Genomic DNA, 17,554 nt, shown 5'->3' on the forward strand with positions numbered 1-17,554 from the left:
ATGCCTTGGGGACAACCAGCAAACCATTAAAAAAAAATCCCGATTTACCTCACTCCTTACACCAAAATAAATGCCAGATGGAGCAAAGCGTTCATTAACCCATGTAAGTTATAAAAAGAAGCATGAATGTTTTTGTGTATAGTTCCGTTTAGTGCAGACTTTCCAAGCAGGATGTAGACTCCAAAGACTGTTAAAGACATGATTAATATATTTTACTACCAAAGGAAAAAAAATTGCTCCCCTGTGCTATATATAAAGTCGTAAGACCAAAAGCAAACCGGGAAATTTTTATATTACATACGATGGAGAAGAAAGCAACCCCCTTAATTTAATATGAGCTCATAGAAATTTACAAGGAAAAGAACACTAACCCAATAGAAAAAGAGACGAGCAAACAAAAGAACCACAAATGTTCCATCTGCAAATCAAACATGGTAAGATTAAGTCTCTCAGACAGACAAAAAGGTCAGAAGTTGATTCCCATTTCAGAGAAATGGCCGCTCAAACACTGTCGGTAGAGTTTAAATGTTGTAGAACAAGGCAATTTGTATCTAGTGAAAAAAAGATATGTGCCTTTTGACCCAGAAATCCCACTTGTAGAAATTTACTCTATGGTAATTATGAATAGTAAGAAGAGTTAACATGTACTGAGTGCCTGCTATAAGAAAGCAGGGCAAAAAATTCCCCAAATAGATCATCTCATTGAATCCTCAAAATGACACCATGAGGAAGATCCTATGCGCTTTTTGTAGATGACTAAACTGAGGTTGAAGAAATTAAGGGACTTGTCAGGTACAGTGGCTCACACCTGTAATCCCAGCACTGTGGGAGGCCAACGCAGGAGGATGACTTGAGGTCAGGAATTCGAGACCAGCCTGGCCAACGTGGTGAAACTTCGTCTCTACGAAAAATACAAAAATTAGCCCAGCATAGTGGCCCGAGCCTGTAACCCCAGCTACTCGGGAGGCTGAAGCATGAGAATCGCTTGAACCCAGGAGGCAGAGGTTGCAGTGAGTTGAGATCTTGCCACTGCACTCCAGCCTGGCCAACAGAGTGAGGGAAGGAAATTAAGGGACTTGCCCAAGATTACACAGTATACCATGGAGTAGAGATTTTAACTCAGGCAGTGTTGGTTAAACACTTGCCCCCAAGGATGTTCATTGTAATATTGTAAGAGTTGAAAACTGGAAACAGCTCCAGCTTGCAACAATATGAGACTGGTTAAATATTTTGTGAAATATTTCTAAGGATTATACATTTCTAAGGATTAGGGGCAGCCCCTACAGACATGAAGTCCATCTGTGCTGATATGGAAAGCTCTCTATCACCCAGCAGAGAGAAAAAAGCAAGGTACAGACCAGCGTGTTCCACTCAGAGTACAGGTCTTTTTGTGTTTTAGAAATAGATTGCATATGAATGCTAATAGCCTATATGGAATCTTAGTGCAAATTAGGTAAGGGCAATGCCTCTGGGTATTCACAGTCCTGGGGGCTTGTAGAAGAGGTGGATCTATGCTTTCATTTCCACGTCACCTGGGCACATTAGTGCAGAGTTTATATGAATAAGGATAATAGAAACATAACTGTTTTTCAATGTCTGGTTGAGATGGGTTCCAGGACCACCCCCACCCAACCTGTGGATACCAAAATCCCCAGATGCTCAAGTCCCTGATATAAAATAGCAGAGTATTTGCATACAATTGTGCACCTTCCTTCTGTATACTTGAAATCATACACTGTTAATGCGATGTTAACTAGTTGTTATAAGGTACTGTTTAGGGAATAAAGACAGGAAAAAAATGTCTGTATGTGTTCAGTACAGACCCAGTTCCTCCCCCTACCCACAATATATTCAAATTCCATCCATGGTTGGTCAAATCCATCCATGAATTCAGAACCATGGACAGGGAGGGCCAACTGTATACACAGAGATGACATAAGTATGCAGAGTAGAGCCTAAACCACAGACTCCTTATTAGTATAATTTGAGTATTCCTTATTTTCATTAGTATAATTTACTATTCCAGAAGACTTTTGTCATGCAAATAACTATATTGTTCATTTGAGGACCTTCTCACAAGACATTAGCTTGGTAGACAGCTTACTCCTAAAAAGCCCTGAGACTCTTTGAACACCTCAGGACTTTGGCATTGCTGCTTTCACCAGTCCTAAGCTGTGATATCGCCATCCTCAGCCAATCCTAGAAAGCTCAATGCGGTAGGGCCTGGTGAGCAGTGCTGCAGCTCTGTCAAGGAGGTGCTCTCCCTTACTGCCATGAGCAAGAAGCTCAGAGCTGTCTTAGCCGCAAGCTGTGTTGCAGTCATTTGGGGAGCTGGCAGGGAGCAGTGGGTACCTCCTAAAATAGGCATAAGGGTGCTTGTGGATGGAATCACATATAATGTCAACGTGCTTCTCTTTGGGAGAGAAACTGTGCAGAGAGTTTTTTACCTTCCATTTTTGCATTATTTGAATGCTTTATGCGCATGTATCACTTTTATTACTGTTTTTATTTATGCCAATGGCGATTACCTGGTGGTAAGATTATGGGCCTTTATGTCTGCTTAAAAAAATTTTTTTGCATTGAAAGTTCTTATAAAAAAGATATTATGGTCAATAATGTCAGCTATCTAAGGTAAAAGTAGCTAGCTTTTCCTTTTTCATTTTAAAAACTTAAAAATTATAATACATATGGAAAAGTATACAAATCAAGCGTACCATTTGATGATTGATCACAAATTGAACACACCCATGTAACCACCACCGAGGTCAAGAAGTAGAACGTCACCAGCATCGCGAAAGCCTGTAGGGCCCCCATAAAGACACAGCCCCTCCCTTCACCCCAGAGATAGCCACTACCCTGACTTTAGCATCATAGATTGGTTTTGTCTGATTTTGAATTTTATAAAAAACAGAAACGTAAACTATATATGAATTTTGGAGTAGATTCTTTAGCAAAACATTAAAATTGTGTGATGAAGCCACATTGTTGCAAATACCAGTTTGTTTCCATTGTTATATGGTATCTCATAGTGTAAATACACCACAGTTTACGTATCCATCCTACTCTTGGTGGACATTTGGAAAGTGTCCATTAGGCAATTATGAACATTGCTGAAAGGAGCATTCACACACATGCCTTTCGTTTCTACAGTTGATCCTTGAGTAATACAGGTTTGAGTCACATGGGTCCACTTTTACATGGATTTTCTTTAGCTTCTGCCACCTGGAAGACAGCAAAACCAACCTCTCCTCTTCCTCTTCCTCCTCTGCCTACTCATGACCAGGATGTCATGATGATGTATGTTCATGTAATGAAGAGCAAATACATTTTTCTTCCTTTTGATTTGCTTAATAATGTTTTTTCTCTAGCTTACTTTATTGTTAAGAATACAGTATGTTAACATAATACATCAAACATACAAACTGTATGTTAATTGCCTGTGTATGTCCTACTCAATGGTTTTTATGGTTTTAGGTCTAACATTTAAGTCTCTAATCCATCTTAAATTAATTTTTGTATAAGGAGTAAGGAAAGGATCCAGTTTCAGCTTTCTACTTACGGCTAGCCAATTTTCCCAGCACCATTTATTAAATAGGGAATCCTTTCCCCATTTCTTGTTTGTGTCAGGTTTGCCAAAGATCAGATGGCTGTAGATGTGTGGTAATATTTCTGAGGGCTCTGTTCTGTTTCATTGGTCTATATCTCTGTTTTGGTTCCAGTACCATGCTGTTTTGGTTACTGTAGCCTTGTAGTATAGTTTGAAGTCAGGTAGTGTGATGCCTCCAGCTTTGTTCTTTTGGCTTAGAATTGTCTTGGCAATGTGGGGTCTTTTTTGGTTCCATATGTACTTTAGAGCAGTTTTTTCCAATTCTGTGAAGAAAGTCATTGGTAGCTTAATGGGGATGTCATTGAATCTATAAATTACCTTGGGCAGTATGGCCATTTTCACGATATTGATTCTTCCTATCCATGAGCATGGTATGTTCTTCCATTTGTTTGTGTCCTCTTTTATTTCACTGAGCAGTGGTGTGTAGTTCTCCTTGAAGAGGTCCTTTACATCCCTTGTAAGTTAGATTCCTAGGTATTTTATTCTCTTTGAAGCTATTGTGAATGGGAGTTCATTCATGATTTAGCTTTCTGTTTGTCTGTTACTGGTGTATAAGAATGCTTGTGATTTTTGCACATTGATTTTGTATCCTGAGACTTTGCTGAAGTTGCTTATCAGCTTAAGGAAATTTTGGGCTGAGACAATGGGGTTTTCTAAATATACAATCATGTCATCTGCAAACAGGGACGATTTGACTTCTTCTTTTCCTAACCAAATACCCTTTATTTCTTTCTCTTGCCTGATTGCCCTAGCCAGAACTTCCAACACTATGTTGAATAGGAGTGGTAAGAGAGGGCATCCCTGTCGTGTAATGTTTATTTCTTGACATATTACATTGGCTAGAATGAAAAATACAGTGTTGGCTGGGTTTGGTGGCTCACGCCTGTAATCCCAAGACTTTGGGAAGCCGAGGCGGGCAGATCACTTGAGGCCAGGAGTTCAAGACCATCCTAGTCAACACAGTGAAACTCTGTCTGTAATAAACATACAAAAATTAGCTGGGTCTGGTGGGGTGCGCCTGTAATCCCATCTTCTTGGGAGGCTGAGGTGGGAGAATTGCTTGAACCCAGAAGGCAGAGGTTGCAGTGGGCCAAGATTGCACCACTGCATTCCAGCCTGGGCGCCAGAGCGAGACTCTGTCTCAAAAAAAAGAAAGAGAAAGAGAAAAAGGAAAGGAGAGGAGAGAGGAGAGGACAGGAGGGGAGGGGAAGGGAGAGGAGGGGAGGGGAGCGGAAGGGAGCGGAGGGGAGAGAAGAGCAAAGGGAAGATAAACAATATTAACTATATTTAGAATGATGGGTATCCTTGAAGATCACGGGCATCCTTGTCTTAATAACAGTCTGAGAGGGAAAAGTTTTCAATAGTTTCAGTATTCCATCATTATAACATTACAATGCTTTTTCACTTTTTAAAGATATTATTTATCAGATTAAGGTAGTTCCATCCTACTTTGGTAAAAGGGATTTTTTCTTTTGTTGTAACAGATGTATGTTGAATTATAAAGGTTTTTAAACATATGGTTTTTTCCTTTATTTTATAAAAATGGTGAATAACACTAATTTTCAAGTATTAAATCAACCTCAAGTTCCTAAAATAAACCCAACCTGGTTTTCACACATTATCTCTTTAAATATTGCTGAATTCAGTTTGCTTTCATTTAGGAATTTTGTACCTATGTTCATGATTGACTTAGTCAATAGTTTTGTTTATTTCTTCTTCTAATATTATTGTCAGATTTTGACATCAAGATTATGCTGGCCTTATAAAGCACGTTTGAAAATGTCTGTTCCTTTTGTCCCTGGAAAAGGTTGCATAATACTTGTATTTTTTCCTTAAATATAGGAAGAATTCATTGATCTGGGCCTGAAGTATTTTCGTGGGCTTTTTTTTTTTTTGGGGGAGGGGGGGATGTGTGTGTGTGTGTGTGTGTGTGTGTGTGTGTGTGTGTGGTGGGGGGTGGGCGGGTAAGGTTAAAATTTCAGATTCAGTTTTGTTTCAGATAGAGCACTATTTAAATATCTATTTCTTCTTGTGTCCATTTTGACAAGTTTTGTCTTCCTAAGAATTTACACATTTTATATACATCTTCAAATGTATTGATATAAAGTTGTTCACAATATTCTCCCATCACCTATTTGGTTTCTGCTTGGTCTACAATGACAGATCCTTTTCATTCCCAACATTGCTCTTTGTCTTTCTTCATCAGTCTTGCTAGAATTTTATAAATTTTTTATTTTAAGAAACCAGCTTTTTTTGATACTCTGAGCTATTATGTTTTACATGTTATTAATTTTCCTTCTTACATTTTGATATATTTAGACAACTGATTTTGTCAGCCTTTATCTTTACTTATACATCTACAACTTAAAGTATAATAATAATAAATAAATTTTAAAAAAATAAAAAAAAAAGCTTTTAATATATTTTTTCTCTAAATTTCTTATTAGTTACATCCCACACATTTTTTACTATAATTCAGTTTAAAATGTTTTATTTTCATTATGGTTTCTTCTTTGATCTACAGGTTATTTAGAAGTGCATTGCTTAATTTAAAAATATGTAGTGATTTTTCCATTTATCTTTTTGTTATAGATTTCTAGTTTAATTTCACTGTTATCTGTAATCATATTCCATGTGATTTTAAACCTTTGAAATGTTTTTGAAATTGCCTTAAAGGCCAGTATATGGCCTATTTGGGTAAATGTTCCATATGCACTTGAAACAAATGTAAATTCTGCAGTTGTTGTGGACAGTGTTCTACATATATATCAAGTAGCTGGATTTTGTTAATGGCATTGTTCAGATCTTCTATATTCCTATAGGGTTTTTTTGTCTTCTTGTTCTATCAGATACTGAGAGATGTATTAAAAAATGCCCAAACAGGATTATGAATTTGTTACTCCTTTTAAGTCTGTGAAATATTTCTTTACGTATTTTGAAGCTATATTATTAGGTGTATACAGATTTAAATTTTTTATATTTTCCTAGTTGATTAATCCATTTCATTAGTTTTGTTTTTTGTTTTGTTTTGTTTTGTTTTTGAGATGGAGTTTTGCTCTTGTTGCCCAGGCTGAAGTGCAATGGCGTGGTCTTGGCTCACTGCAACCTCTGCCTCCCGAGTTCAAGCAATTCTCCTGCCTCAGCCTCCCAAGTAGCTGGGACTACAGGCACCCACCACCATGCCTGGCTAATTTTTGTATTTTTAGTAGAGATGGGGTTTCACCATGTGAAACCACCAGGCTGGTCTCAAACTCCTGACTACAGGTGATTCACTTGCCTCAGCCTCGCAAAGTGCTGGGATTACAGGTGTGAGCCACCACACCTAGCCCCTTTCATTAGTATTAAATATTCCTCTTACTATCCACTAATTCTCCTTTCCTTTGTCTGATATTGATGTAACTATGCCAGCGTTTGTTTGGGGAGGAGTAGAGTTTGCATGGTATATATTTGTCCATCATTTTACTTTCAACATTTTTTTATAGTATATCTCTTATAAGCACCATATAATTGAGATTTTAAAAAATCCAGCCTGGCAATCTTTGTTTTTACACTTGTTGTAATTACTGGTAAATGTGAACTGAAATCTACCTACTCACCATCTTAACATGAGTTTGCAATTCATGTTGCCTGTTCTGTGTTTCCTTTTCTTCTTTTATTTTGGATTCAATATTCTGTACCATTGCATTTTCCCATCTCTTAGCATATGAAACTGCAGAAAGGACTAAAACCAGAGGAGAGCACACAGAATCTTGACTGTTCTTCAGAAATATGTGGGACTCTGTTAAAATGAAGATTTCTGCTTCTCACTCCAGAAGTATTGAATCAAAATGTGGAGCAGAAACAGGCAAGGTGCATTTGTTTTTAAAGCTCCACAGGTAATTCTGATGGACAGCCAGTTGAACCATCAATCTAAACTCTGTTTCCTCCTACACCTTTGAAAGGTAAATACAGAAAATGAGGCTGAGAAAATACCTTTAGAATCAGTCCCCTTTCTTAGCACTTCAGTGGTTCCTGCACAGGTTGCAGATGCCGTGCTCTGGTTAGACTCTAGCCCCCAGGCTGGCTGGCTGGTTCCACCATGCATAGCCCAGAGGCTCACCCCAATCAGGCAAGGGGCTCCCCATGTCAGCCAGGCTTGTCTTATCTGGTGTCTGACACCGCAAAGGCAGCAGCCCAAATATCCCAACCTGGCTTCCTTCTCCTCACTGCTTCCCTGATTCCTGGCATGGCCCTTCCGGAGGAATGGCGAGTCTTTACTTCCACTACACAGGAACACCTATAAGCAATGTGTGTGCTGAATCTACTCAATCACCACGTACACTGGACTTTTTGTTTTATTGTAAGTCATTACTGTTACAATATTGATGGCACTGCAGACTGCATTTTTATAAGGTCCTCTGGAAGAATCCCGAGCCCTTGTTTCCTGTAGAAAGGGTGGTTTCCTTTAAAATTAACCACAAAAGCCCTAAATAGTGTTACAAAAATGTGTATCTACTTCTTATGAAGTGGTTTAGTGCTTTCAGCTGTATCAGAAATAGTTAAAACTGGTATATCAATTTTACCTTCAACATTCAAATGAGAAAACAAACTGGAGATAGAGCTAAACAAACACTTTTCTACCTTAAGCAAGAAGATATTGGGTACAGAGGCAGAAACCAAATAAGCAAATAAGAAAATATACCGTTAACTGAAAACATAAAAAATTGTATCTTAGTGTGACCTTCTTCCACCAAAATAATAATAATATAATATTAATAAATCAATAGCTATGCCCTAAAGTGGGTGCAGGCATTTTGATTTATAATATCATATTATACATATAATGCTTATGATATCGTCCTCATAAAAGCAAATGTTATACAGAGAAAATCTGACCTTGTTTTTCTGTTCTAACAATTTCTCAAAAAGATATTTTGTTGCAGAAAGAATTCTAAAGGATTTTTTGTTTATTTTTGTTTAGCCTTAAGGTTTCAAATGTATACTTTTATGTAAAAATAATAGTAACGCAGTCTGTTCTGTGCAGTGTCCTTCCGGCCTCAGGGGCCCTGCAGCTGCCCTGCTTGGGGCTGATTTTCCAGTCCCTACAAGCCGACCACTCCTGTGGCTTTATAATACGAGCCCCTGAATAAATAGGATGAATGTACAAAATCTGACCATTATGAGAGACTGTGGTGGGGGTGAGGGCGGATGCAGATTTCACTGAGGGTCTTCCTTGGGAAGGCCTGGCCTCTCCTCAGTTAGCAGCCACCTGAGAAATCTCCCAGGTCAGCCCTGCACACTGTGCCCAGGACATGTGTCCCTGTGGTGACAAGGCCACAAGGGAGGCAGGGACGTATGCAAGTCTTCCCCAGTGCTCCCTTCCTGAGGGTGAGGACAAGCTGGCTACTGACCTGCCCATCCCTATCCTTCCTCCCAGGGAGCTGGCACTGACTCTAACACCTGCCCTTAAATGTTTCTCAGGGGTATATTTTGGCCTTTTGTGTTGTGCTGTTTCACTGTGACACAGGCTGATTGGATTGGAAGCCAGAGGAAATCACGCAGCATCCTCTGTTCCCAAGATCTCCCCGGGTCAGGCAGTGCACATGCATGCCCTCCCCAGAGGCTCAGGCCTCCTGGGTGATGTGGCTCAGCAAGCAGCCTGACCTGGATCCCATTCCCCTGTGGAGGTCCCCAGGTAGTTGTGTTGGCCTGAAAGAAGGGCTCAGGGCAACAGCACAGAAATTTCCCTCCTAGAAAGGGAAAAAGGGAAAGACCAGCAAATGACAGGAAGGAACAGGGCCTAAACTTCCTTCCTTGAACCAAGGGTCCTGAGGGAGAAGAATTCCAGGAGAATCTGAGAATGACCCTTGGATAACTGATGCATAAATAGTTAGCAAATAAAATGGAACACCTTTCTCGGCACTTTCATTTCCAGGTATCTCCAGAGTTATTTAAGAGGAATTTTTAAAGATTCTGCCTTTTGTTCAGGCCCAACGCAGTGCCAAGTTTAGCCAGGTTTCTCTCTCCCAAACAGTGCAAAGTGGGTTGGTTCACGTTGACAGTGTGTACTTAAACTTCTGTGATCTCACTTAATCCTTACTGCAACCCTGTAGGGTGGCAGGCAGGGACTGACACCACCCTGTGGAGGTGACGCACCTAAGCTTCAGGATGTGTCCATAACGTGGAAGAGTCTCCTGGTGTGGTCCTTCTGCTCCTGTCCTACTGCCACTTCTAACTCATTTTTGAGAAACAAGGTGCTCTTTGTGGCCAAATACACCTGAGAAAAATGGCATTACTTAGCATTTGTGAAAGTGTCCCGAGGACAGGCAAGGTGACAAAGTGAAAGGGCCTATAACAAAGTGATCCCCTGAGAAAGTTATATGCACAAAGGAGCGCAGTTAGAACTGACACGGTTCTCTGGAGAAATCTTTGAAATATTTGACCAGTCTGAGTCCTAACTGCAGTAAAAATTCCTGGGCATGCTTGTATTTAACATTTTAACACAAGTTAACAACATTTTGGTAAACACATCTTAGGTGGGAGGGAAGGTGGTGGTGAGAAAGAGGGAAGGGCAGAATCTGGGGTATGTGTGGGGCTTGGAAGCCAGGCTGCCAACAGTCCTTGCAGCATGCTGTGCCATGGGAGTCTGGTGGGCTTCCAGCTAACAGCTATGCTGACCATTGGGAATGAGGTGCCTCTCAGCCCCGAGGCCGTTCTTTAAACAATCCATCTCTTTGCCTTTGGTACCGTCTTCCTCTTCCTCCTCCTCTTCCTCTTCCTCTTCATAATCCTCGTCATCGCTTCTCACATCCTGGATGTTCTAGACAAAGGAAAGAATTGGCTGAGTGACAATCTTCCAGGAAGAGTCTTGAGTAAATCTGCCAACAGCCAGTTTCAAGTATGGCTCCCTTTAAGGAAAACCCAACATCTGAATAACTAAACATTCACCAACATTGACTATATCATGGATCATAAAGCAAACCTTAACAAACCTAAATAATTGACATTACACAAAGCATATTTCTAGACCATAATGGAATTAAGCTAGAAACCAATATCAAAAAGATAATAAGGAAATTTCAAAACACTTGGAAATTAAATAAGACCCTTCTAAACAATCACTGGGTCAAAGAGTAAGATTCCAAGAATATTAGAAAATATTTTAAACTAAATGAAAATTAAAATACAACATATCAAAATTTGTTCAATGCAGCTAAAATAATGCTTAAAAGGAAATACATAGCATTAAATGTTTATATTCAATAAGAAAAAAAGCTCTCAAACAATTTGAGCTTCAACGTTAAGAACCTGGAAAAAAAGAAGAGCCAAATAAACCCAAAGCAAGCAAAAGGAAGGAAATAATTAGGGCAAAACAATTAATGAAACTGAAAACAGAAAAAGCAATAGGGAAAACCAATAAACCCAAAAGCCAATTCTTTGAAAATATCTATAGCATTAATAACTCACTAGCAAGATTGATAAAGAAAAAAAAAGGGAAAGCACAAATTAGCAGTAAAGAAAAAGAAGACAAGACTATAGATACTGCAGACAATAGAAGAATAACAACAGAATGCTATGAACAACTCTATGCATATACATTTGACAACTTAGATAAATGGGCCAATTTCTCAAAAACTACAAACTACTAAAACTTGCCCCAGCTGAAATAGGTAACCTGGATAGTCATATAACTATGAAGGACATTTAATTTGTAATCAAAAACCTTCTGAAAAATAGCAGCATTAGGTCCAAATGTTTACATTGGTAAATTCTATGAAACATACAAAGGAGAAATAACACAAAATATCCACAATCACTTCCAGAAAATAGAAGAGGAGGGAACATGTCTCACTTTATTTTATGAGGCCAGAATTAATTAACCCGTGTAAAGTTTTTGCAGATGTGATTAAGATCCTTGAGATGAGAATAGTATCCTAGATTATGTAAGTGGGCCCTCTATGGCATCACAAGTGGTCCTTATAAAAACTGAGGCAGAGGAAGGGCCAACACACAGAAGAGAGGCAATATGAAGACAGAGAAGAGACTGGGATGATGCAGTTACAAGCCAAGAAATGCTGGCAGCCACCAGAAGTTAGAATTAGCAAAGAACAGATGCTCCCCTAGTGCCTCCGAAGAGAATATGACCCTGCTAACTGACACCTTTATTTTAGCGCAAAACTAATTATGGACTTCCGACCTCTTGAACTGTGAGAGAATACATTTCTCTTATTTTTAGCACCAAATTTGTAGAAAATTGTTACTGTCACCATAGAAATTAATACAACTAGCAGTGGCCAATTAAAAACTGAAATTTAAAAATCTGTGCCATTCATAATAGTTTGAAAAATCAAATATCTAGGTATACACCTAACAAAGCATGGATAGGATCTGTATTTAAAACCTACAAAATTCAGAGAGAAGTCCGAAATTCTTTGAAAGAAATCAAAGAAGATCTAAATAGTTGGAGAGACATACTATGTTCATGAATTGGAAGACTGAACATAGTGAAAGTATTAATTATCCCTATATTATCCTATAGATTCCACACAATACCAATCAATGTCCCAGCAGACTTTTCTATAGATGCAGACAATGTAATTCTAAAATTTCTATGGAGAGGCAAAGGAACTCGAATAGCTAAAGCCAATCTGAAAAACATAATAAAATGGGAGGACTTACACTGCCAAATTTTAAGACTTATATAAAGTTACAGTAATCCACACAGGGTGGTATTTGCAAAGGAATAAACATGCAGATCAGTGGAACAGAATGGAGGCTCTAGAAATAGATCCACACAAGTATGGCTGATTGAATTTTTACAAAGGTTCAAAGCAATTCAGTGGAGAAAGAACAGTCTTTTCAACAAATGGTCAGAGCAACTGGACATCTGTAAGCAAAGAAGTAAACTTTGACTAAAATGTCATACATTGTATAAAAGCCAGCTTAAAATGGGTCATGGATCTAAATGTAAAATATAAAACTATAAAACTTTTAGAAGAAAACCCATGACCTTGATCTGGGCAACGAATTCTTAAACATGGCACAAAAAACATGAAAGAAAAAAACTGGCAAACTGGACTCCATCAAAATTAAAAACTTTTGCTCTAAGACAGACACTAATCAGAGAATGAAAAGATAAGCTGCAAACTGGGAGAAAATATTTGCAAATCACATATCCAATTTGTATGCATAATAAAGAACTCTCAAAACTCAATGGTTAAAAAACAAAAAACAAAAAACCCTAATTTAAAAAATAGGCAAAAGACATACAAAGAGACACTTTATCAAAGAGGACACAGGATGACAAATAAGCATATGAAAGGATGTTCAACACCATTAGTCATTAGGAAAATGCAAATGGAAACCATGATGATGTACAACTACAAACCCATTAGAATAGCAAAAGTTAAAATGACTGGCAATACCAAGTGCTGACAAGGACGCAAAACAATTGGAACACCTACACAATGAAATTACTGACAATAAACTACTACTAACAATAAAAAGGAACAAACTATTGACATTTATAAGAAGTTAGATGAATCCTAAAGATATTATGCTGAGTAAAAAAATGTTAGTTTAAAAATATGATCTATTATATGGCACACGAATATCATTTTCATGACATTCTCAAAAAGATAAAACTATAGGGATGGATAACAGATAAGTGGTTGCCAGGAACTGGGTTAGAGGGAAGAGTTATCTGGGGTGATGAAATGATGCTCTGTATCTTGATTATGGGGATGGCTGCACAAATATATGCACATGTTAAAATTCACAAAACTCTACATCAACAGAAAAATGTCCATTTTCCTGATAATAATTTTAAAAATAAAATTTATAAGGATTTCTTTTTAGGAAGAAAATACTGTGGGTTTTCCCACTAACATTTGCAAAGTGAAGTACTACTCAAGTGGGCATTTTGGTTGTCAGGATATTTTTATTACTTGTAATTAGAATGTTTTCTAATTTCTTCATGCAAGAACTCCTTCAAGGACAGTTACTCATTATGAGTTATATGTTTCCTCCTCTTCTCTCATGGTGTCTCAAAGTAATCCTGCAGAGAAATCTAGAAAAATAACATCGCCCTAAGGAAAGGAGATGGAGGTGCCATAGATCTGCCCTCATTGTGGAAGATAAAGGATGATATGAATGATTAAAACAAGTAAGATAACTCAAGCTCTGTACATGTCCAGTGATAGACACGACCCCGGGATCACCCTCTAGGCCAGTTCACAAATGTCTCTATTAAACCCAGCTTAGAAAAGAAAAAAAAATATGGAAGATGAAGACTGTTTCTTCTCACATAATTTTTTGAGATGACATCCATAACTGTACAACTGATTTTTTTTCCTTTTGTGACCTGCAGACTAAAATTGACCACCTCCCAAGAGTCTCCGCATATATGTAACCAAGTACCTCTTCTGTGTGTAATCTGAACATGGCTTTTGAAAACCCAATGTGCACACATTATACTGGCTTAATCACAGAAATGCAACTTCATGGGGCTCTTCTCTGTATGTTCGGTGCTTTTCTACAACACCACAGAAAGGGTGTCAAAATAAACAAGCCTCCCTGTAAACACTGAGGAACAAACTTGGTATCTCCTCAGTTAAGATGCATCAGAGAAAGGCAACCTTTCTCTTATATGCTGGGAGCTGGGATCAAAAGCACTTCCTCCTCCAGATGAAGCCTTTCAGGAAAGAGCCATGCTTAGTTGATGCTTGCTTACATAGTCACTGCCTCTTCCTTTCTCAAAAGATTTCTGTAGAGAACAAGGGTATATTAGTCTGTTTTCATGCTGCTGATAAAGACATACCCGAGACTGCAAAGAAAAGACTCCTTCCACACTGGTTAGGAGGCCTCACAATCATGGCAGAAGGCAAGGAGGAGCAAGTCTTGTGCAGGGGAGCTCCTCTTTTTAACACCATCAGATCTTGTGAGACTTATTCACTATTGCGAGAACAGCATGGGAAAGACTCACTCCCATAATTCAATTACCTCCCACTGGGTCCCTCCCATGATACATGAGAATTGTGGGAGTTACAATTCAAGATGAGTTTTGGGTGGGGACACAGCAAAACCATATCAGAGAGGAAACTCAAATCAGAATAAAGAACCTAATTTCTCTCCAGAATGGCATACCAGCATCTACCCACCCATCTCTGCAGGACTTAAAGAGCTATGTTAGCTAAGAAAGACACTAGTCCTTGAGGGTGCCACCCCATCTGCTCCCAGCCGCATCCCTCCAGCCATTTGCCTTTAACAAGAGATCCCAACTGTATAGGGCCTGTTGGAACTTTATAGCATCTTGGCGGTCATAAAGGTTAGAGAATACTACTGACGCTTAGGGAGCAAAGGCTAGGGATGCTGGCAGTCCTGCAATGTGCTGACATTCACATGTCCCATCAGATATGCATGTAGGTGAAAACCCTGTCTGTAACTATCCAAGCCTGGAATCTGACTCCTTTGTACATTCAAGCACAATAATTTTTTGGATGGTTTTAATATATTCTGAATTTTCCAGGATTGCAACTATGTATATAAGTCAAAGTAAGACTATACAGTTTGCCCTCCATATCCATGGGCTCCACATTTGTCAAAAATATTCAGGAAAAAAAAAAAAAAAGAGTGGTTGTCTCAGTCCTGGACATTTACAGATTTTTGTCATTCCCTAAAAAGTGTAGTACAACAACTATTTACACAGCATTTACGTGGTATTAGGTATTGTAAGTAATCTAGAGAAGTATACAGGAGGCTGTGTGTAGGTTACATGCAAATGCGACATCATTTTATTTTTTTATTTATTTATTTTTCATTAATTTATTTATTTTGAGATGGAGTTTTGTTCTTGTTGCCCAGGCTGGAGTGCAAGGGTGCAATCTTGGCTCACTGCAACCTCTGCCTCCCAGGTTCAAGTGATTCTCCTGCCTCAGCCTCCCGAGTAGCTGGGATTACAGGTGGCCACCACCGTGCCCATCTAATGTTTGTATTTTTAGTAGAGATGGGGTTTCACTATGTTGGCCAGGCTGGTCTTGAACTCCTGACCTCAAGTGATCCACCCACCTTGGCCTCCCAAAGTGCTGGTATTACAGGTGTGAGCCACCACACCCGGCCAATTTTATATGAAGCACTTGAGAATCCTCAGATTTTGGTATGTGTGGGTAGTCCTGGAACCAATCCCCAATGGATACCAAGGGAAATATGTACTTTTCTGTTTGGAAACTCACAATTCCAGAACACCACGTCACTGACAGCAATGCTACTGATGACATTTGAATCACCCGTATAACACAGCTGTATCAGTCTTCATTTGTAGCCATCCATTCTTGGTGGTTCTGTATACATGCAAGCACAGCACTGGCCAACTTCATGATGTTTTCTAGCATAGTTATGCACACATTTCACACACAAAATGTATATTTTATCAGAAATATCTTTCCTCTTATCTCTTTTAAAAACAGCTGTGGAATTATATTGTTTTTTGAAATTATAATTATAGGTAAATTATATAACCTAGGAATTTAGTTTCAGGCCAGTGAAGGAATGTGGCTCTGATAGGATTGACAACTACTACTTTAGATGATGAATCAAGCTCAGAAAGGATCCCTCTGGATTTCCTTATGGTAAGAGTTTGTTAGATGGATGAATAGGATGGGTGCATGTCATGCAAGCTTGAATGATATAAATTGGAAATCAATAAAATCTCACTTTATATTCAATTTTACCTTGTACAGTCCATCTTTCATATAACAATAATAGCAATGACACTTAAAAGGCTTAACATGTGGCAGACTTGGGACTAAACAATTACATGAACAACATTTCCTCCTCACTGCCACAGGACATAACAGCTGTTCTCTAAAAGAGAGGAAACTGAGGCTCAGGAGGGTTAAGTAAATTTTACAACACCACACAGCTATGAGAGGCACACAGGATGAAAAGCCAGACTCTAAGCTTACACACCTTGAACAGCAGTGCTCTACAGACCCTTGCTGGAGTAGGCTGCACAAATACTTGATGAGGCAGGACACCCAGGAGACTTGCAACCCAGTTCTATTTGAGGTTGGCTCTTTGTATAAGAAAATGCCTTCTCCCCTCCTTCTGAGCCAAGTGCCCCCTGTCTCGCTACACCTTCCATCCCTATTCTGACCTTCCCTCAGGTGCCATCAGTTCTGGCCTTTAGGTATAAATTTGAAATGATAAAAATTAATCCTAATAAATGATTATTTCCTAGGTGAGACAAGCACTGATAAGTTCTATATTCTATTTCATTTTTAAAAATGACAGTCTAGATCTATGAGATGGATTTGGCAACCTATTAATGATTTGCAACCCACAGTTTGAAAAACACTGGCTAAGGTATGCTAGAAAAATGAGGTTTTTCTAATCAGCTTAAATTAAAAAAAACTTAAAAAAAGGTGCAGCCCAGCACCCACATTCTGAGAAAAACCATAACACAAGTGCAGATTTTTTTCCAGTAATTAAAACACTTCATAGAAATTAGAAACAAAATCAAGTATGCTCTAGGGGGAACAAGGGATCTACACACTCACTAGAGGTCAAGCCATGGTGTTTTCTGAAACTCTGCCTGTCTGCTTTGACTTAGTGCCAAGACTTTGCTTGCAAAATCAGTGTGAGTCCATTTCTTTGAATCTACTGGCCTCACTGTGTTGCCCTTCCCACTTGCTCTCCACACACCAACAACCTGTAGGTTTTGTTACTGAGCTATTGGAACTTTTTTTAGGCAAATTGTTGGCCCTAACCCCCCTTCAAATCATTAAAGGGCCAACCAAACACATGCTTAAAGAAAGATCCAAAACCCTCTTTGAAGAGTGGAGAGGTGGACCTGCGTGTCAGCAGCCACAGGACTGTAGTGATTTTGTGCCCTGGCCTGAGCATGCTGTGGCACACACGCTTGTCATCTGCCAAATTGACTCCCCCTTGGGAAAGTTTTACTATAGCAGC

General features: G+C 38.9%; 1 protein-coding gene across 1 annotated transcript in view; it reads right to left on the reverse strand.

Moving 5' to 3' along the window:
* Positions 1–7,925: 7,925 nt before the first annotated feature.
* Positions 7,926–17,554, reverse strand: part of CERS3 (ceramide synthase 3) — a 94,323-nt gene continuing 84,694 nt past the window's right edge. Inside the window, exon 10 of the mRNA XM_005560607.5 lies at positions 7,926–10,406. Coding sequence (XP_005560664.1) covers positions 10,248–10,406 — 159 coding nt within the window. The 3' untranslated portion in view covers positions 7,926–10,247. The remainder of the gene's footprint in view (positions 10,407–17,554) is intronic.

This window comes from Macaca fascicularis, chromosome 7, assembly GCF_037993035.2.
Source record: "Macaca fascicularis isolate 582-1 chromosome 7, T2T-MFA8v1.1".
In the NCBI taxonomy this organism is placed as follows: Eukaryota; Metazoa; Chordata; class Mammalia; order Primates; family Cercopithecidae; genus Macaca; species Macaca fascicularis.